Consider the following 22,758-nt stretch of genomic DNA (forward strand, 5'->3'; position numbering starts at 1 on the left):
AAAAAAAGTGTCGCCAATGTTTTATAAGCTTTGTTAATTTTCATCCGAAAAATTCGGTGCCCCCGAAATACAAAAAAAGCCCCCGAAAATCAATTAAGGGGGGCAAAAAAAGCCCTGGAATTTTTTTTTTTATTTCTAACCCTGCCGTGAATATTATTGCACGGATCGGAATACGCGTGAGAGTGTGCGTGTGCGCTATGATATTTTGCAACAGGTTAGAGAGCAGAGAACGAGCGAGAGAGAGGGATACGGAGCATTTACACACCCTCCCGACTGTGTCCCGACTGCGTGTGTGTGTGTTTCCCCACACACACGCAGTCGGGAGTGTGTGTAAATGCTCCGTATCCCTCTCTCTCTCTCTCCCTCTTTCTCGCTCGCTCGTTCTCTGCTCTCTCTCTGTCTGCACCCACGCCACGTCAACCCGTTTGAGGAAGTGTCAGTTTTTCCACTTGCTCTGTTGTTGAGCGAATTGTTGAGTGTGCGCTACATAGATGAGAATTCGTATAAGTCACAGGTACTCGGAATTCAGAATGGCTTAGTTCAGTGGGGGAGGAGCTCGTGACATGATCTGGACTGATAAGCCTAAATGAGAATTAGAGACCGAGACTAGGCTTGGGAGGTATCATTTCTTTTCATACCGTCATACCTTGCTGACATAATACCCCGGTATGGGTATTATGACGGTATGACTTTCATTTTCATCAGCGGGGGGGGGGGGGGGGGGGGGAGCTAGCAATAAATTATACTCCTTATCACCATACATAAAGCTTATATTGAAACAAGTTGACATTAGGGCCGTTCTTTCAACCTAAAAGTGCACTTTCTTCAACCTCTAAACTAAATTCCTTAGCAACCCGTGTTACCAAGTAAACAAATCACGGAACGATAGCCAGTTAGCCCGCACCAGCCTAGTACTACTAACGTTATCTCCCACAACGATAGCCAGTTAGCCCGCACCAGCCTAGTACTACTAACGTTAGCTCCCACAACGATAGCCAGTTAGCCCGCACCAGCCTAGTACTAGTTTCAAGTTCAAGTTTCTTTATTAGTTGTCATACAGAAGTACAGAATACTTTTATACAAAATGCTTCTTTCTGTTACGCTCCAGAGACTGTGCTAGACAAAAGGATAAGTATAGCAAGTATAAAATAGAAGTCACGTACGTAGACACAAGTGTTCAGTATGTACATATGTACAATGTTCAATGCAGAGTAGAAGTAACTGAGTTACCATACAATACAATATACTAATTACAATATACTATATAGTGCAAAGCAGAAATTGGATGAGGTACAATTTACAGTAAGGTGTACTGAGGTATGGGTTGTAGTGCAAATTCTTTGCCAATAAATATAAAGTGTGTTTAGGTGTTCTAAAGTGTGTAGAGTGGGTGCTGCAGTGAGTTGTTTGTTTAATGTGAGTGTGTGCGTGTGGATGTGTGTGCTGTGAGTGCTTTTGATGGTTGTTGCATAGTGTTATTGTTCGTTGAGCAACCTGATGGCCTGGGGATAGAAGCTTCTTCTGAGTCTTTCTGTGCTTGCCATGAGACTCCGGTACCGCTTGCCTGACCGCAGCAGTTCAAAGAGGCAGTTGTTTGGGTGGCTGGAGTCTTTGATAATTCTCTTGGCCTTACCCATGCACCGCTTGTTGTAAATGTTCTGGAGAGGGGCGCCCTCGTGGTGCATACCATAGTGCCTCGCGCACCTACGCGGCCGACCCGGGTTCGATCCCAGCTCCCGTCGTTATTTGTCGCATGTCTTCCCCACCTCTCCTCCCGTTCGCCCTCTCCTCTGTCGGTCCTGCGTGACCAATAAAGCTGTAAAAATGCTAAAAAAGAAAAAAAAAGAGAAAACATTTCTGGAGAGTGGGAAGCCTCCCTCCACTACTAACGTTAGCTCCCACAATGATAGCCAGTTAGCCCGCACCAGCCTAGTACTACTAACGTTAGCTCCCACAACGATAGCCAGTTAGCCCGCACCAGCCTAGTACTACTAACGTTAGCTCCCAGAACGATAGCCACGTAACCTACAATCAACTCCGTGTCAGTGTAATAGCAGTCTGTGACATCACGGTATTGAGAATCATACCGGCGGGATTTCGAAATATCCTGGTATACTGTAATACCGTCATACCGCCCAAGCCTAACCCAGACCCCATTGATACAACACCACATTGCTAGAAAACAATGCTAAACACTGGAAATTTATAAGACATGGGACCTTTAACTCATTCAGCGCCATCGCTTAATGCGCTAGAACGCCATCGCTTTAATCAATGGGGAGACTGCGAGATTTGCGAGTGCTTAAAATATATCTTATATTATAGCTATGGGTCTAATACACGGTACACCCGTCGATTGTCAGTGAGTTGCTTCCAGTCAACATGCACGAAACAGATTGTTTTTTCATCCGTACATTTCTGTTTTATACCGTTTTGAATGAGTATAGTTTTGGTGATTCTTAGTAATCCCAGGAAACTATATTATATGCCCATTTAACACAATCGGTAACATTAAAAAAAAAAAAAAAAAAAGGCAATGGAAATATCATTTGACATTTTTATTTTTGAGCTCTTCCAGACATTTAAATGAAAAACAATCTATTGTTTTTAATACAAATAGACCTCCTGTTCACTGTTTTTGGTTCGTTTTTTTTTCGATATTAATATCCTATTCACTGCTGTATTTTGGCTGGAAAAGGCATATTGGGAGTCCGAAGGTGCAGTACCGGCCAGATCCTGTTAGTGGGTCTATCCCGAGAATGCACCCTCCTTCCCAGTCCCCACTTCTCTCTGCCTATGGCTCTGGGTTAGCTTGTTAGCTTACGCTAATGTAACGTTATCTTCGATCTTTAACGCGACGTGGGCATAATGGAGTGGCGAGGATTGCAAAGCAGGTTAGATGCATTGGACCCGTTGCGGAATAAAACAGCAGGGACATGTTTTGGGTCACAGAATAGGCACACTAGTCTTGCTCTAGTGACGCTCTAGACGCTACTGCTGTGTGCTGTTGATCCGAGCTGAGCGGATACAACACATGGGATTTTAAAAATAAGAGTATCGCAATATGAATCGATCTTTTTACGTTGCATCGATCCTATTTGATTATTGATAATAGATCGATATATCGATCTGGATCGATGCATCGTCCCACCCCTACAATCGAAGCTTCGGGGGCCGAGCTTCGATTTTAATTCGAAGCTTCGAGAAAAAAAAAATTCATATTTTTAATTTTAATTTTTTTATCTTATGTTGTGGGACTTGTACAGCACTCTGGTACATGTTGTTGTTTTTAAATGTGCTCTATAAATAAAGTGGATTGGATTAATTAAGTAAGTACGTTTTTATTTTTATTTTTTGAAAACCGATACCGATATTTTCCGATATCGCATTTTAATGCCGATATCGTCCGATAATATCAGTAGGCCGATAATATTGGACATCCCTAATTGCGACTCGAAGTGCGCACACGCACGCTCTCCTCTCTCTCTCTCTCTCTCTCCCTCTCTATCTCTCTCCCTCTCTATCTCGCTCTCTCCCTCTCTCTCGCTCGCTCGTTCTTTCTCGCTCTCTCTGTATCAGCACTCGCCAACCTGTTGCAAAATATATTCGTATTCCGATCCATGCAATAATATTCACAGGGGTATATATTGTCATTTGAAACAAGTTACCAATGCATTGTCCCGTGGGATTATGCCCCCCTGCGGTGAAATTAATTAGTCTCCCTCTCTATCTCTCCATCTCTCTCTCTCTCTGTCTGCCAGTGCAGACTGTGGGTGACTGTCATACAGCGCATTGCGAGTATGGGCGGAGCCCAGCCAAAAACAGCTTGGAATCTTGAAGGGTAGAAAATGCTGCTCTACAGAACTTGATTAGAAATACAAAACAATAATTATTTTGGAAAAAAAACTTACAGATGTGTTCCATATACTCACAGGGATTGTGTAAAATTGCCCAAATAGTGAAAGAAATAGTAGGATAGTTCCCCTTTAAAGATAAACAGATACCAATGCCTATTTCACCTCTCTGACAGACTAACCCATCATACATGATGTAATGATGAGTGCAGTAACTATCACCAGTAATGAATCTGAGAGCAGAATGAAAGACCTTGTCTAGAGTGGAAGCTGCAGTGCTTCTATAAATTACATCACCAGAATCCAAAACTGACATAAACACTGCTTCAAAAGATAGATACTATAGAGAAGTGTGTAAATGCAGTGACTAAATCATGTTTATGAGAAAATTACCTTAAAAGTTGTCTCTAATTTTGAAATGGATCATGCACATTCAGTGTTGATCAGCATGAAAATTATTTATATTCTAAATGTAATAAAACATACAAAGCAATGCCATGAAAGACAAGAAGACATTGTTTTAGTAAAACGTGATTAATATTAAAATATGTCAACTGCAATCAACATGTTGGCGAAGACATTAAAATGAGAAATCCTTTCACCTAGATAGATGACCTTCCTGACAGGTCATTTAGATAATCATTTACCTTTCACCTAGAACCTGGCTGGGTGGTCATTAAAGAAATTGAATTGATTGATTGAAATTAAACAGCGGTTCCCAAACTTTTTTGGCCGTGCACCCCCTGTCACCTCCCGACCTAGCTGATGCACCCCCCAATGGGTTTCTGTTAGAAAAAATTGTTGCTGGTCTCCGTGCACAGATTTTATTTTATCTCTTCCCACCGCGACTATGGATAAGGAATTTCTTTATTTAATTAAAATGTTCACGACAACATGGATGCATGTACTCTGCCAGCATGTTTAATATCCATAATACTAAAGGTTTGACACATTTTTTTATGAAATTTTATTGTAATTTTTTTATTTATTTTTTTAACCACCATTAGCCTTTTCATGTTGCGCACCACAAGGGGTGCGCGCACCACAGTTTGGGAACCACTGACCTAGAAGATGGCCTTCCTGACAGGTCATTTAGATCAGTGGTTCTCAACTGGTCTAGCCTCGGGACCCAACATTTCCCTTAGTCATTAAGTCGCGACCCACATTTTTGAACCACTATGATTTATAAAAAAAATTGCAGTAATACACAATCTTTCATGCACTGTTAAAAACATGAAATAAACAAAAGTGCAACTAGGGCTAAAAACCCAATGAAATAAAATAATAATAAATAATATATGCTTCTTAGCATATGTCTTAGCTTAACATAACAGACCTAAGTTTGGGGGAACTAATGGTATAACTGGGGTTGCAACAAAAGTGCAACTAGGGCTAAAAACACAATGAAATAAAAGAATAATAATAAATAATATATCCTTCTTAGTAGACTTCTTAGCTTAACATCCAAGGGAACAAATGGGATAACTGGGGAAGTTGTTTGCTCCTGACAAGAGTCTGGGGTGATGGTAGACAAAGCAACTCTGAGGTCATGCTCAATGTCCAATCTGTTCCTCTGCTTTGTCTTCAGCTGGACCAGAGCTGAGAATCTACTTTCACAAAGATAGGTAGTGCAAAAAAAAAAAGTACAAATTTTTATATTTAATTTTTTACTTTTAAATTTTTTTAATCCGCGACCCACTCAAAATGGTGACCCACCAGTTGAGAAACACTGATTTAGATAATCATTTACCTTTCACCTCGACAATGACCTTCCTGACAGGTCACTTGGATAATAGAAATACAATGAGATATTGTCACAGAATGTCATTATGCTCTGGCTTTCTGCCATCAGTCTTTATCTTCCCCATTTCTTCACCTGAACCTCTTTATGTCCCTGTGTCCTCTCTGCGCAGGGACAACAGCATCGTGATCGTGGTGGGCGAGACGGGCAGCGGGAAGACCACCCAGCTCACCCAGTACCTGCACGAGGACGGCTACACCGGCTACGGTATGGTGGGCTGCACCCAGCCCCGCAGGGTGGCCGCCATGAGCGTCGCCAAGAGAGTCAGCGAGGAGATGGCCATCAGCCTGGGGGAGGAGGTGAGACGCCCGGCTTGTCTTCTGTACAAACACCAGCGTCTGTTCAATCCCCATACTCTCTAAAAATCTAAAATACCTAAAAAAAAAAAAACGCTCTCTAAAAAAACAAAAATAAAAACACTTTGAGTTTATGATGCTCAACCTGAATAGTCAGTCAGATTGACACGCACACATACACACACACACACACACACACACACGCACACACACACACACACACACACCATAAAGGTGAAGTCGTGTCTATCATCTGATGTCAATGTCCACTGTGTACATGGGTTATTGTGTAATTACTATGACTTAACCTTGGGTTTCTCTTCAAGCAACTAATAAACCAGCAAGCCATATAGTCTAGATGGAAACATAGGTCCACCTGCATAGAGTGGATTTCTTTTCACCACCTGTTTTTTCTTAATCCTTGAAGTGTCTATTTTAAGATTCTGCCAGGTAACAGGTTGAAATAATGTCCCATGGGGTTTATCTTTAACCCTTTATTACACATATCCTGAACCAAAACCTGAAAAATAAGAAAAAGAAAACGGCATCACTTTTTTTTTTATTAACCGTTTTTTATTCAAAGATTACATTTACATTCATATCTTGCATACAGATGTCATGTGTCCTTTGTTTTTTCCTTACTGAATATCCCTCCCTCCCGCCCCACCCAGAAAAATAAAAAAGACAGTACAAAAGTAAATAAATGCATACAAAATAAAACAAGACAAATACAAAATGTGAAATTAGGATCCACTTTAACAGCATATGGTACTCTTAAAGGATAAGTCTATTTGATATGGATATAATGAAACATAAGTGCAACTCCAGGTCCGATACACAAGCCAGGTCGTATGACCCTAAATACGTGAGGTGGGAGATTAAATAAATACACGCCCACTGTCCCCAACAACCCCAATCAACAGGTAAGCCTACTCAGTGAAAATTGTCCCCCCCCTACATGGCACTCGACATAACTTCAGTCAGGAGGTAACTGATCTATTCTATCTACATATGAGATTAGCGGTTGCCAATGTGTGTAGAATTTATCAGCTGATCCTCGAATTGTAAATTAAATTTTTTCCAGTTTTAGGAATGACATCACATCATTCAGCCATAATCTGGATGATGGGGGAGGTTCTGCTTGCCAATGCAAGAGTATCCTCCTGCGGGCAATCAGTGAGGCAAAGGACACTACATTGTATTGTTTTTTGGTCAAGATCACTCCTCGGGGATCCCAAAGATAGCAATTTGGGGGCAGGGCAATATTGTAATCTCCAGTACCTCCGAGATGGTATCAAAAAAGAACTTCCAGAATGTTATCAGTTTCGAGCAGGACCAGAACATGTGGGTTAGATCCCCTGGTGACTGTGCACATCTGTTACAGTTGTCTGTCACATTGGGATATATTTTAGCCAATCTGGCTTTACTATAATGGACTCTGTGAAGGACCTTAAACTGAATAAGGCCAAGTCTGGCACAGGAGGAAGAGGTATTAACTCCCTCTAGTGCGTCCCCCCACCATTCATCCGAGAAGGCTACCCCCAGTTCAGTCTCCCACCCCGTCCTAATCCTGTTTATGGCCGTGTCTTTTCTAGGTATGGTATCATAGAGATATGAAACATGGCCCCTATCCATACTAGCCGAGTGTCGAAAACGCTCCACACCTGATGGAGGGGGCAACTGTGGAAACGTAGGGGAATGGGTCCTCACAAAATGCAGAATCTGGAAATATCTAAACCGGTCAGAGTGAGGTAAGTTATGTGTCACATAGGTCCCCAAATTCTGCAAATACACCATCTATGTATAAGTCACTCAAAGTGATTAGTCCCTCTTTCCATCTAGCGAACCCAGAATCCAGTGTAGCAGGTAAGAAAAGGTGGTTATTACAGATGGGTGCTGACATAGAGAGCTTAGTCCACCCGCATATCTTTCTCATCTGGGCCCATATCTTTAATGTGGAAACAACAATTGGGTTCTTACTATATTTTGTTGGTGACAGTGGCATTTCACCGCAAGCTAAAGCTTGAAGGGAAGATGTTGGGCAAGAACTGGCCTCAAGTTGACCCCAGCTGCTGTCCGGTTCACTCGTCCACAGGACAATTTTGTGAAGATTGGCGGCCCAGTAATAAAACATGAAATTTGGTAGGCCCATTCCTCCCTGACTCCTATCCCTTTGCAGCAAGGATAATTTTATTCTTGGTGTTTTGCCCTCCCAGATAAATGAAGAGATCATCTTATCCAGATCAAGAAAAAATGATTTGGGGAGAAATAAGGGGAGACTTTGGAATAAGTATAAATATCTGGGTAATACATTCATTTGAATGGAATGTACTCTGCCAGCTAAGGACAGGGGTAAGCCATTCCACCTCTGTAAGTCAGCCTTTACCTTTGTTGTTAATGTGGTAAAGTTTTGTTTCCGAAGAGAGCAAAGAGATTGGGAGATGTTAATGCCCAGGTACTTAAAACCAGTATCCGCTACCTGGAAACAGGGGAGGAAACTAACTTTTTGGCTTACCAGCCAACTGGCGGGTATCTGATTTTTTTTACCAGCCAAATAGATTTTTTACCAGACAAAAAAAATCGCTAATTGTGATAATTACTTCTTTGTACGTCTTCGTCTAAATTGATTTTCAATCATAGTAAATTAATCACACTGTCTCTACTCTTCAAAATATTACATCATTAAATCACATATTAACATGAAAGAGGGAACTATTCTGGACTGGGTTGGGCTGAACTGGGCAGTGAAAGATGCTGGGTTGGGCTGGTCTAGGTTATACTGAATGATGAATTGAAAATGAATTGAAAATGGGGGACCCTGATGTAAACAAGACGAAAGTCTTTCTCTGGTCTGCATCCCCTTAACAATTGCATGTATTGAGCCGTACTGTACTGTACCCATTCTGCAATCTGTTAAATAAAGTTTTCATTCATCACAGCTCAACTACTAGGAATGTGTGTCTGACTCTTAAGTGCAGGAAATATTCATCAGAAAGGGGGGACATGATGGAGGGAATGGAAAGAGCAGGTTTGACAGGAGCAGGGTTGAAGGGATTGATTGATTGAAAAGTTTATTAACAGATTGCAGAATGGGTACAATACAGTACAGTTCAATACATACAATTGTTAAGGGGATGCAGACCAGAGAAAGACTTTCGTCTTGTTTACATCAGGGTCCCCCATTTTCAATTCATCATAACATATTGGAGTGTGGAGGAAGTGGACAAGGCATTAAGCAAACAGGACTGAAATGGGGGACCCTGATGTAAACAAGACTAAAGTCCTTCTCTGATCTGCATCCCCTTAACAATTGTGTGTATTGAGCTGTACTGTATTGTACCCATTTTGCAATCTGTTAATAAAGTTTTCAATCAATCAATCAATACTGGGTTGGGCAGTGAAAGAACCAAGCATTTCACTGTAATGTAATAGCTAAATAAAACAACTTGAACTTGACTTGTTACATTTGCACTCTGGTTGTATGCCAAATGTATTCTGGTTGTACTGTACTTGTGCTGTAAGATGACAATACATTGGAACCGAATCGACAACGCTAGGGGTTCAGCAGGTGTGTTCTGAATGCCAAATATGACAACATCACCGTTGTGAACGGCATATGGGCGAGTGGTGATATGCTGGGAAACCCGGTAATAATAAAATGTCACTCGGCTGCATTTAAGCAAAGCCGCTCAGTATAGTCGTCCACTATGTTGAATGCGCGTTATGGTAGCTTGTTACATGCTAGGTAGCTAGCCGGCTAATGCTGTCATTCTCATCCGACTCGAAGGAGACACGTCGCGTGCTGTTGTTCGCCCCCATGTCAGACCGCACCGATATCCGAAAGCGACGACTCTACATGCAATTATTTTCATCCACTCATGTGTTTTTGTAAGTTTGTCTACGTTGTCAAGCCGGTGACAGGAGTCTGTAGGGCCGCACGCAGTGGTCTGTCCACTTCCCCTAGATGGGCGGCATCTTCTAGAAAACGAGTGTTCATTGGAGGAGCTTAGAGCGCATCTGTACAACGATGATGTTCATTGGTTATGGTCTGATTATTATGTGGCGCAAATGGGAGGAATCAAGGGGGGAGTCAGAGTTCGGTTTGTGCCAGTGAGCGAATCAGCAGATTGCAGAATGATTTTTTTGTTTTGTTTTGTAATTACTAGTACTCGCCAGACTGGCGAGTGCTCTTCATGAATTACTCGCCAAACGTAAAAAATACTCGCAATTGGCGAGTAAAGTGGCCTAATTTCCTCCCCTGCCTGGAAAGATGGAAGGCGATAATATTCCGGGCAAGATCATTAATTGGGAAGCATTCACTTTTCTGTATGTTTAATTTGTAGCCAGAAAAGCTTCCAAAAACCTTTAGAAGAGACAAAATATTTGGGATACCGGCCATTGGGTCTGATATGTAGAGCAATAGATCGTCTGCATAAAGAGATACTTTATGCTCGCTACCTCCCCTCCTAATGCCAGAGAACAAGGATTCAGCTCTAAGAGCTATGGACAGGGGTTCAATGGCCGCCGCAAAAATCAATGGCGACAGTGGGCACCCTTGGCGTGTCCCACGTGTGCCAGCTCCGAGAGGTGGAGGGGCTCCGTTTTGGAATTCGCCATCCAGCCCGCCTCATCGTTACCTATCACGGCAAAGAGAGTCAGTTCGACACACCTGAAGAGGCTGCAACTTTTGTAAAATCGTTGAACAGAAACGGGGACTAGACTGAATTAAAGATGGAAATATGAAATATGATGAATTGAAAATGGGGGACCCTGATGTAATCAAGACAAAAGTCTTTCTCTGGTCTGCATCCTTCAGTCCACTGTTGTTGTATTGAGCTGTACTGTATTGTACCCATTCTGCAATCTGTTAATAACGTTTTCATTCATTCAGATGGCAAACAGAATCATTTTGATTGACAGTCGAGTCTGCCAATTACGTCACACCGCTTGCACCCGCCCTGCTGTTCTTAGCACCAATCGGCAAGCGCGTATTCATTTTTTACATCGCTATATCCGCCATTGATTTTACGAGAGCTCACGACAACAACAACGGTAGCGGTAGCTCCCCGCGGCCGACGTTTAGCTTTTAGCTCCGCAGGATGACTAAACAACGAGGCATAATGATTTTACTGCAACGGATGTTATAATAAAAGCCTTTCCATACATCTGTCTGATTGAAAACTTTATTAACAGACCGCAGAATGGGCACAACTGAGTCAGCACGGGCTGAGATATGAACGACTAATGCTTGCTATCTATCTAGGTCGACCTCGGACGTTGCTATGTAAATACGCTGATGTTATTGAATGTGTAACTATATAACGTTGATGCCACAAAACGAATGCCTTTGTTATCATAAGTAGTAACTTTGATGCAGTAGTGTGTGTGGGGCGGCGCTGTTAAAAAGTGTCAACGTGTGGACCAGATTGACGCGACACAATCCTTTTGGGCAAAACATCACGATATCCACGATACGTTTAAAAAGTGTATCGTTAATGAACTGTACCCGATATTTATATAATATCGTCATATCGCCCAGCCCTAGATGAGGCGGAGGAAGAGATGGAGATCGAAGAGATAGACTTTGACAATTGTTTTAGTGATGATGATGATTAGTAGTTTAGGGCACAAAATACAAATAGAAAAAAAGACTTGAATGTTGTGTGAACAAAGAATATATCCAGTCCATGATATCCAGTGCATATGAAAACATATAGTTTGAACCTTAACACTTTGATTACCGGCCATTAACATGGTAAAACGTGGTTGAATGCCAACACCCACTTCAATGATAGCGTTGTGAACGCATAATCTCTGTCTTAAATTATGCCTGTGTCTTAATCTGCCCGTTGTTTATCAATGACTTGTTTGCAGTCAACAGTCGAAACGGATTGTTTTTTTAATCGGTTCATTTCCGTTTTATAGCATTTTGAAAAGCCCTCGTTTTCAAGGAAAATATAAAGATTCCGTGGTAAAAAGGCATTTACTGGAATATTCTGGAATACACAAAAACGTTGTAATTTTTCGGCCTATTTATGAATCGTTTTCAAATAAATGCTAGATTATCGATAGTATATGTGTACTTATGCACGCTATAGAAGCGGGCTGAAATATCGATTATCTCATTTCCTGATCGCTCGCACAGCCACACACACACATGGGGCAAACGCTTATATATCTCTGTGAATATAGCTCTGATTATCCTAAGACTGGTAAAATAGATTCCTTACCTTAGATCAGATGTTATCCAAAAAGATTATTCCAATTCCTGATCGCCATTCCAAATATCGATCACGCTTATTGATTACAGTGTTGGGTACTGTAAATACATAATCCACACGTTTTCCGGGCCGGCGAGCACAATGGATTCTTCAGTTGGCATTGACGGAAAAGTAAAATGAGGAAACTGGCCACCCCCCCTTCGTCAGTGTAAAGTAATGGGGTGCAGTTACACAGGGAGAGACGATAGGGGGCGGTATCTTCCCAATTGAGCTCAGAGAGACTCTGCAGCACTAACCCGAGGCTCGATTGATGAAATATGAATTCAAATCGCCAATAAAAAAGAATACGACAATAAAACGCTATATAACGTCGGGGGCACTCAAAGGTCGGCATGAACTAACGACAAAACACGTCCGTGGTACTAAGTGTTGACAATAAATAAATCACTGATCAAAATCGCATGAGAAAATGTGTTCATTTGTCTCTCTCTCAACTAGAATTGTTTATGCAAAATATAATATTTAGGGCATAACAGCATGGAGACAATCTTTATTACAATATTATTTCCAATATTAACCTAAATCGATCTCGTCCAATGCACTACATTTTAGTAAAAAGGGAAAATAGAGATGTGATATATGTTTTTCAGCGTTTTTATTTTTTTCTGTCCTGAAATTTAATCAAGATGTGTTTGAATCTTAAAAATAACAATTGTACTGAATTCCTTGGGTCAAACTTGTTTGGGATATTTTTTTTTGTCTTTATATGTTGTTAACTTCAAAAGTTATGCTGTTTTCTTTTTCTTATTGTTCAGGTTTTGTTTCAGGATAGGTGTAATAAAGGGTTAAAAATAAACCCCATGGGACATTATTCCAACCTGTTACCTGTCAGAATCTTAAAATGGACACTTCAATGATTAAGAAAAAACAGGTGGTGAAAAAAAAATCCACCCTATGCAGGTGGACCTATGTTTCCATCTAGACTAATATTTCTCATTTCTTTATTTCGCACCATTTCAGCAAAACAGTAAAAACATTGACCATGACAGAAAGTGTATAAAGGTGCTGAGTAGAGGCAAGAAATCCAGATGGGCCTATACCGGGCCTCAACTCATGTAGAGGCAAGAAACCCAGATGGGCCTATACGGGCCTCAACTCATTAAATCATTGGATAAAAAAAAATATGCCCACACAAACTATATGCTGTACAACACTGCCATCTAGCGGACAAACCTGAGATTGGAAGCAAGCCCTACTCTAGGTCCTCCTGTTACGCATTATTTTAAATAAAACCCAGATGAATTCATGATGTGAGCAACAGTGTTGTTTAACATAGTGTGCTGAGTGGATCCTGTCTGTTCAGATGATGAACATATTGAATGTGTGAATGTTAGTTAGGAAACAGTGTTTCCCCTGAAAAAACACCCTGCCGGGATCCATATTAGCACACGCTGCCGGAGATATAACTTAAAACTACCTTAGAATTGTTCGAGATTCATGTTCATGTTCATGGAGTCATGTGTGTGTGCATTTGCTAGGATGTTTTTGGTGTGGACACTAGAAGTGCTCTGGAGGCCCAGGTAGCTGCATATTTGTACACTGCAAAAAATGAAATCGTATCAAGTGAAAATATCTTGTATTTGGTACAATAAGTCCAATATTGAGTAGAATTATCTTGAATTATCTTATTCCACTGGCAGATAATTTAGCTTATTTCTTTCTTGATTTTGGTCAATTTAATCTTGTTTTAAGAAAATGATTGCATGAAACTGTCTTAAAACAAGATTAAATTGACCAAAACCCTAACCCAAGTTTCAAGTTTCTTTATTAGTTGTCATAGAGAAATACAGGATACTTTTGTATGAAATGCTTCTTTCTGTTTTGCTCCTGAGAGTGTGCTAGGTACAAAATAGATAATTATAATAAGTATAAAATAGAAAGTCAAGTACTTAAACAAGTGTAAACCAGACAAAATTTTTCGATGTACAATATACAATGCAGAGTAGTTGCAGTACAATATAAATGGGATGAGGTAAATGGGATGAGGTAGCTTGTGGTGCAATATACAATGCAGAGGTTACAATACAGTATAAATGGGATGAGGTAGCTTGTGGTGCCACCTTGTGGCAGGTAAGGTGCAAGGCAGGTAAGGTGTAAGGTGCAAGGCATGGCTATGTGCAATGAGTTGCCAATAATATATAAATATAAAGTGTTAGTGTCTAAAGTGTGTAAAGTGGGTGCTACAGTGAGCTGACCATTTAAAGTGAGTGTGTGTGCTGTGAGTGTGTTTGATGGTTTGTTACATACAGGGAACAAAATAACTAGACGCCATTTGCCAAATGCGTGTAGATTTACCGTCTGGCGTCTAAAAATAATAGTCTGCCGGCCAGCTGGCGTGTAGTTCATATCGATACTCTTATTTTGAAAATCCTGTGCGGGTCTCATTGCCGCCCCAAGCACAGCTCCAGTCATAATATCTGGGCTCCGGCAGCTAGCAACGTTCAGGTTCATATGATACTCTTATTTTGAAAAACCCTTAGCAACTCCGCGAGTCATATGATATCCGCCCACTCCGTCTTGTTTCTTGAAAACACAGCAGCAGCGTCAACACAGCAGCATTAACACAGCAGTGCGCCTACAGACGCGAAATAAGTCTGTGATGTTTTTTCTTCTTCTCACGAGTCCAATGCAGCTACATGCTTTGGCACCGTCGCCATTCCTTTATGCCCACATCGCCCGAAATGAACGTTTATGTACCAATCACTACAACGTTAACGTAAGCTAACAAGCTAATCCTGATGATCAGACGAGGCAGAGAGAGTAATGGGGGGGGGGGGGGGGGCACTCTCCCCTTCCCTGTGTGTGTGTGTGTGTGTGTGTGTGTGTGTGCGTTTGGAAAGACGACGGAGTCACTAGTCAGGACTCAGGACAGGAGTATATTATAGTAAACTGAGGATTACTGAGGATGGACAGATAATGTTGATATTCAAATATAAAAAAGTTTCGAGAGGAGTGGAAGTTTGAAGACGGACCACTTCTTTGTTTCAATAAATTATTTGCATTTAAAACTATTAACGCTGACTCATTCCTTCAGTCCACTCAAAATTATGCTAATATTCCTTATGTTGTTTATGATATTAATTGAAAATAGCATATGAGAGTATTATATGTACCGGTAATAATAACACATGGCGATATACTAAAAAGCTATTTATAATTTTTGGCTAGTAAAAAATCTGCCCAGCTGGTACTTTTAAAAATCTACCAGCCAAATGGCTGGTAAGTCAAAAAGTTAAGTTTGTTCCCTGGTTACATAGTGTTAATTGTCATTGAGCATCTTGATGGCCTGGGGATAGAAGCTCTTTCTGAGTCTCTCTGTGTTTGCCATGAGACTCCGGTATCGTTTGCCTGACCGCAGCAGTTCAAAGAGGCAGTTGTTTGGGTGGCTGGAGTCTCTTATTATTCTCTTGGCCATATTCTTACAATGCTTGTTGTAAATGTCTTGGAGAGTGGGAAGCCCACCTCCAATTGTGCGTTCGGCTGAACGGGCCACTCTTTGCAGTCTGCTACGGTCTTGTGCGGTGCTATTCCCAAACCAGGAGGTGATATTGCCAGACAGGATGCTCTCTATTGTGCATGAGTAGAAGTTCTTAAGGATCTTCTGACTCACATTGAACTTCCTTAGGCGCCTAAGGAAGTAGAGGCGTTGTCGTGCTTTCTTGACTACACTGTCAAAAATGTGTGTGGTCCATGTCAAGTCCTCGGATATGTGGACTCCAAGGTACTTAAAGCTGTTAACTCTCTCGACCGGTGCCCCATCGATGCTGAGGGGGCTGTAGTCCGACCTCCTAAAGTCCACAATCATCTCTTTTGTTTTGCTGACGTTCAGGGAGAGGCTGTTCTCCTGACACCATCCCGCCAGAACCTCTACCTCTTCCAGGTAGGCCCTCTCATCGTTTGCAGAGATCAGGCCCACCACTACTGTGTCGTCAGCAAATTTGATGATTGTGTTGTTGTTCCGCTGTGCCACACAGTCGTAGAGTAGAGGAGGGGACTCAGAACACAGCCCTGGGGGGCCCCTATGTTGAGAGTGATGGATGAGGAGGTGCAGTTGCCTGCTCTCACCACCTGGGGTCTGCCCGTCAGGAAGTCCAAGACCCACTGGCAGAGGTCATAGTTCAAGCCCAGGTCACTGAGCTTGGCTATGAGTTTGGAGGGGACTATGGTATTGAATGCTGAGCTGTAGTCGATGAATAGCATTCTTACATAGTTCCAGGTGTGATGCTGCTGTGTGCAGCACATGGGCTACGGCATCCTCCGTGGACCTGTTGGGGCGATATGCAAATTGCAGGGGTCCAGGTTGATGGGGAGGGAGGAACGGATGTAGCCCTTCACTAGCTTCTCAAAGCACTTCATGGCTATGGAGGTGAGAGCTACAGGGCGGTAGTCGTTGAGGCAAGCAGGCTTGGACTTTTTGGGTACAGGGATAATGGTGGACTTCTTCAGACTTCTTCGTTGCCGCCTTTGTGGGTCCTTTGGCTTCCACAGGTTTCTTGTCCTCCTCCTATCCTGAACACTTGAGTCTCCATCTGATTGGTCCTTGTGCAAGACTAGAAAGCGGGGATCTTTGATTAAACACCTGCTATCAGAAGAATAGACAGTCAGTGACAAGCTACAGAAGATTGCTACAAAGGATAGTAAGAGTGATTAAGAAGACGAAACGGAACATTTCATTGCCCCGGAATAAAAAAAAGTTTTTACTTTTACTTTTTAGTACTCGAGTAAAAGTAAAAAAGTTTATACTTTTAAATGTACTTAAGTGTGTTTTTAGCCAGATACTCTGAATTTTACTTGAGTACGATTTTGAGACTGTACCCATACTTTCACTTAAGTATAATTTCTGGGTACTTTTTACACTCCTGCCTGTAAATACGGAATCAATCACTAGACAATAAGTGGGGTGAGATTTGTGGCAAGTCAAATAACAAATCTGATTACAAATTACTAGGGCTGACCACGAATAGTCGACTAATCAATCGAAAGGAGCCGTAGTATAATATATATATTTTTTCACTCTTCACAAAAGCAGAGGCCTAAGCGTGGCTACCGCTAATGGTGCGCATACCAGCGAGGCTAACTGCCTAAGAAAACGGGCACAGAGGCACTGAAATAAGATTTCACCTGTCTAATGAACACACTAGACCAGGGGTGGGCAATTATTTTTCCCAGGGGGCCGAATGAGCAACTGAAAATATGTTGGAGGGCCGGGCCAAAATTCCAAACTCAATTATGCATAATATACATTTTATTTCTATATAAAAAACAGTAAATGGCATTGTTTTTACCCCTGGTAAGAGTGTATGTTATTATTTGGCAATTAAAAGGTGAGGTTAGCTTTAAAAAATATCATTTATTCAAATAGAATTTATTTCCAAAATGATAAACAAAATGTGAAACATTAACACTATGATCGCCGGGAACGAGTTTTCACGTCATTCCGAGCCATGCTCATTCTGCCGAAGACGCCGTAACTCGTCTTTGATGTCAATATTTCAAAAATCTGTCATCGAAATCATATTTCCTTTCCGGAGCCCTGAGACACAGTGCTGATCTCCTCTCAACTCTCTAGTGGTTCAAGAGCGCCATCTGGTGGCCGATCGGCAGATCGCCAACCGGATATTAACCTTTGAACCGGTAGTACTCATCCAAATGTGGTCCGGCCACTCGCTATAGCTCCCGCGACTCCATCTTGAAACACTGGATAATAGATCGCTCGCCCTAACTCAATAAACAACGTTATTTGGACGTATATACTATTATACAACCTGGAAATGGATCGGGCATTTCTACATCCCATAATAGAAAAAAATCTGTTCCACGCTCATCTGCCAGCGGCGCGAGGAAGCCACGGTAAGATTCAGCGTTATTTTCTAACGTATTCTATACTAACTGATCTGATGAACATATGACCCACTCTGGATGAATCATCTAACGCTGCCCACGGAATTATAAACGATCCCCCGCCCATCCGGTCATCATCAGATGATGCGTAGAAACGTCTAGAACCACGTCCAGTTGAAACTTTTTATCTCGCACAGATTCCTACCAAACTGTATTTGATCATCAATATAATGCATTTAGGGCTATAAATCACGTTCTGAAGAAAGCTGCAGAAAACGATAAAAACATACTTATACTTTAGACCATATTTTAGTGTGAATGAAAAAGTTTAACGTTGCTACACCCTGAACAATACATATAGGACATTGAATGGGCCATAATAATGGCAATGTAGCAATAGAATTTAAAAAGTTATAGCCCTGCAAAGAAGGGGAACTTCTCCATAGACAAATAGAGCTGGCGAGGGATGGTAAATTATGAATTTAACCCATGGCGATCAAAGTGTTAATAACAAAGGGCATTTTGAGTTTCATATACTATTGAAACAAGGATTTTCTTAGCTTTCTAAAGACATCACATCATCTTATAGCAAAAATAAACAAGACATGTCACTGAACTGTGTAAAGAAATGTGTCCCAGTTTGTAGCCTTTTTTACTTTACATGCCTATATTAAACATTTAATGTTTTCAGAACTGTGCAACAAAAAGAAAAATAAAGATCAAGTGTCCCATTTCACTTGTTATATTTCCACATTTTAGTGTTCTTCAGTTCTTTTTTTTTCATTCAGTGTGAGAAATCCAGTCTCTGTTGAGCTTTAACAAGTCCATCAAAGTCAGGTTGCATGTCTGAGGTGGAGATGCGAAGCACAGCTGCCAGATGTTCATCAGTGAGAGAGGATCTGTACCTGGACTTGGTAAACGTCATGACTGAGAATGTCTGTTCACATATCTAGGTCCAAAGAGAACCAACATCTTCTGAGCATGTCTCCTCATGTTTGCAAAGTTCTCATCCTTGAGAGCAGAGTAGAACTCTAGCAGTGATGCTGACTTAAAGTGCTCTTTCAGTAGTGAATCAGACTGCAGGTCAATGAGTTCAAGCTGAACAACTATCAACACTGCAGGTAAAGGGAGAGGAAACCAGCTGCATTTCATCCTCAACCTTTTTGAAATCTTAAAAACGCCTTGAAAATTCATCATGCAGTGCTCCCAACATGGATGAGTACCTGTGCCGGTGATCAGCTGATGGTTTGACTTCTTTCAGGGTTTTCATGTGTTTGAGACTGTTGCTGCCTAGTTGCCTTGAAATTAATTGCAACTTTGTCATGAAGGCTTTCACATGGCTATGCATTTCATGAGCAAAAATGCCCTTGCCCTGCAGTTGTGTGTTCAGTAGGGATGGGTACCGTTCACATTTGAACCGATACGGTAACGGTACCCAACGGTACCTTTTTTCTGTACTTTAGTCTCTAAAAATGTAATCTACCTACCTCAGTTGTGAAAAAAAAATCCAAACTTCAAATAACCACACTTTTGACCGTTTTCGGCTTGCCCCGACTGCTTTGTTGTTGAATCAAGTCAAATCCTAGGTAAGCGTATATTGTGCGTGTGAACGTTGACATGAAAAAAAAAAAGTAAAAAAAAATATATATATAATGGTAGTGTCTGGTTAGGTGCGAGGGATAGTGGAGGTACTTCTCAAGGTGGGGTCCGGGAGGGGGGGTTTCGAGCTGAGCATACGTATGTAGGGTTTTTTTTTAGATAACAGGTATTATGGGTATATCTTATATAAAACAACTAACCAAAATGTGATCTCATTGGATGTGCCCTGACAATTAATGCTTGTATATCTTATCGTGTGTTGTCATGTTTGTTTATATGTTTGTTTTAAAAAAGAATAAAAAAAAATAAAATATAAAAAAAAATATATATATATAATAAAAAAAAAAATCTTTAAATTTTCTTTTATTATCATGTACGGTAATCTTTCGCGGGCCGGTCAGAATCCGCGGGCCGTACAATGCCCAGGTCTGCACTAGACAAATATCAAGATGTATCCATCTGGTGGACCAATTGCATGCTTTCGCAGAGGACAAGAAGCCTTCAGTCGACTCCTTCAGACATTAGGCACCCCCCACAGCCCAAATGAAATGATTAAAAAAAAAATGCATTATTATTATTAAATTTTTTTATATTCGGGGGGTAGTCTAGTTCATAGCAGCGGCGGTCCTGATTCGCACCGCTGCTGAATGCATATAAGGGAAACACTGCAATATTCTGAGCCTAGACTTTGCTAAGTGTATTTAGAATGTCAGAAAGGGCTATAATCATTCTTTGGGTTGATTAGATTAAATTGTATTGTCTTCATTATACAGCACAAGTACAGTACAACGAAAATAAGTTTGGCATCCAACTGGAGTGCAAATGTAACTGTAAAGCGCAATAGTAATATACACTGTACAGGTGATTTAAACTGGGTCAAAAATATATATATTAGTACTACTGTACTGAGTAATAGTGCTAATCAGATCTATTAATATGTACAGTGATACTGGTATAAATACACTATGGTAGTAGTCATACTGGCCAGCAGAGAGTAGGTAAGAGTAGGTAAGGGATATGTACAGATATAGATATAGTATCTACAGATATGTAAAAATTATTTTAGATATGTACAGACATCTAGATGTGGGTAGATATATACGGTAAGAATAAATATATATATATACAGCATTATTTTACATGCTATCAAAGGGATGCCCCGATCACGTTTTTTGCCACCGATCACCGATTGTCTATGAGCCATATCGGCCGATACCGATCGTTTTTGGTTTTATAAAAAAAAAAAAAAAAAATATATATATATACTTAAAAAATAATTTTTTTAATAAAATATATATATTATATCATTATACTTGTAGTTGTATTATCTGCGAGACATCGCCACCACGCAACAAGTCAAAATGCTCGCTATCTGCAAACCTCCACTGTCTGTGTGTATACTCTGCTTTGGTCAAATCACATTCAGCATGCCCTCAGCAGGGTATATCTGCGGCTCTGCAGATATACCCTACTCCCTCAGCTAGCCCCTTTCGTGACTGCGATGCAAGCCAGGGGCTCGAATATGCATCGAATCAATGTTATAAGTAGGGATGTCCGATATTATCGGCCGACCGATATTATCGGCCGATATCGGCAGTAAAATGTGATATCGGAAAATATCGGTATCGAAGATTTTTTTTTTTTTTTTTTTTTTTACATTTATTTAACCTTTATTTACCCAGGCAAGCAAGTAAGAACCAATTCTTATTTTATTTATTGTCAAAAGTATGCATGTTGGTTTAATTCAACAACAAGAGATATGTAATGTTAATTTTTACTTTTTTAATTATCATATTTTGCACAGATAATGCTTACATTTAGAAAGCCTTTTGAATGCATCCAGTGAAATTATTAATTACCTGAAATTATTCCGTTTTTTTGGGGGGAAACCCTGCATATATCGGTATCGGTTGATATCGGTATCGGTATCGGTATCGAAATTAAGAGTTGGACAATATCGGAATATCGGTATCGGTAAAAAAGCCAATATCGAGCATCCCTAGTTATAAGACATTGATATTAGGAGCTATCTGTAGCTACTGCTAGCCGGCTAGATGGCGCCCGGTCGCCTGTCTGTTCGCTCCGTCGAGATTGTGCTTACTTTTGTTAATATTTATAGTTTTAAGAGTTTTGTCTGTACCAACAGTAGGTGCATTTAATGTGTATGACCGTTAGTCACTTATAGACATCGGATTACGGGAAACTTACCGATTGGATTACTCCCTGAATCAGCTTTCCGAACCGCAGCAATGGCCTATGGAGATTCTCAGAACAATGGGACCAGATCCTGACCCCAGGAACAAAGGAATCACCAGGCGGCGAGGGAAGAGAGCTGGGATCCGTAACAGGCTGAGATCCAGACGACACCGAACGCCACTACCCAGTATATTGCTAGCCAATGTACAATCAATTGACAATAAACTGGATGACATCCGAGCAAGGATTCAATACCAAAGAGACGTTAGAGACTGTAACGTTCTCTGCTTCACCGAGACGTGGTTGACGGCGGACGTCCCAGACCACGCCATACAACCGGCCGACCACTTCTTCATCCACCGCAAGGACAGATCAGCATTGTCCGGCAAACAACGTGGAGGAGGTATTGCCTTCATGTTTAACAACAATTGGAGCGATCCAGCTAACGTGAAGGAATTATCGAACCACTGCTGCCCAGACCTGGAATATATAACCATCAAGTGTCGTCCTTTCTTCCTCCCGAGGGAGTTAACGGCGATCATCCTTGTAGGAGTGTATATTCCACCGCAAGCCAGCGATAGTGTCGCGCTCTCCAGACTCCACGACGAGGTAAATAAAATCCAAGCGGCGAACGTTAGCGCCGCCATTATAGTGGTGGGTGATTTCAATAGCGCCAATCTGAGAAAGGTATTACCTGACTTCTATCAGCATGTGACTTGTAACACCAGAGGCGGTAACATCCTAGATCACTGTTACACGCAATTCAAGGGTGGATACAAGGCTCATTCTGCTAGTGGCTTTGGTAAGTCAGATCACGCGTCCATTTTCCTTTCACCAAAGTACAAACAGAGAATCAAAAGCACTCCCGTAGTCTCGCGAGAGGTGCAGAA

At 41.2% G+C, this 22,758-nt stretch overlaps 1 protein-coding gene across 2 annotated transcripts in view; it reads left to right on the forward strand.

Annotated features, from left to right (window-relative positions):
- Positions 1-22,758, forward strand: part of LOC311247237 (pre-mRNA-splicing factor ATP-dependent RNA helicase PRP16-like) — a 115,047-nt gene that overhangs the window by 16,653 nt on the left and 75,636 nt on the right. For both annotated transcript variants that reach the window (XM_084337577.1, XM_084337578.1), the window contains exon 13: positions 5,768-5,954. In XM_084337577.1, the coding sequence (XP_084193703.1) occupies positions 5,768-5,954 (187 nt within the window). The remainder of the gene's footprint in view (positions 1-5,767; positions 5,955-22,758) is intronic.

Source organism: Notolepis coatsorum (genome assembly GCF_963971535.1).
Source record: "Notolepis coatsorum genome assembly, chromosome: 20".
NCBI lineage: Eukaryota > Metazoa > Chordata > Actinopteri > Aulopiformes > Paralepididae > Notolepis > Notolepis coatsorum.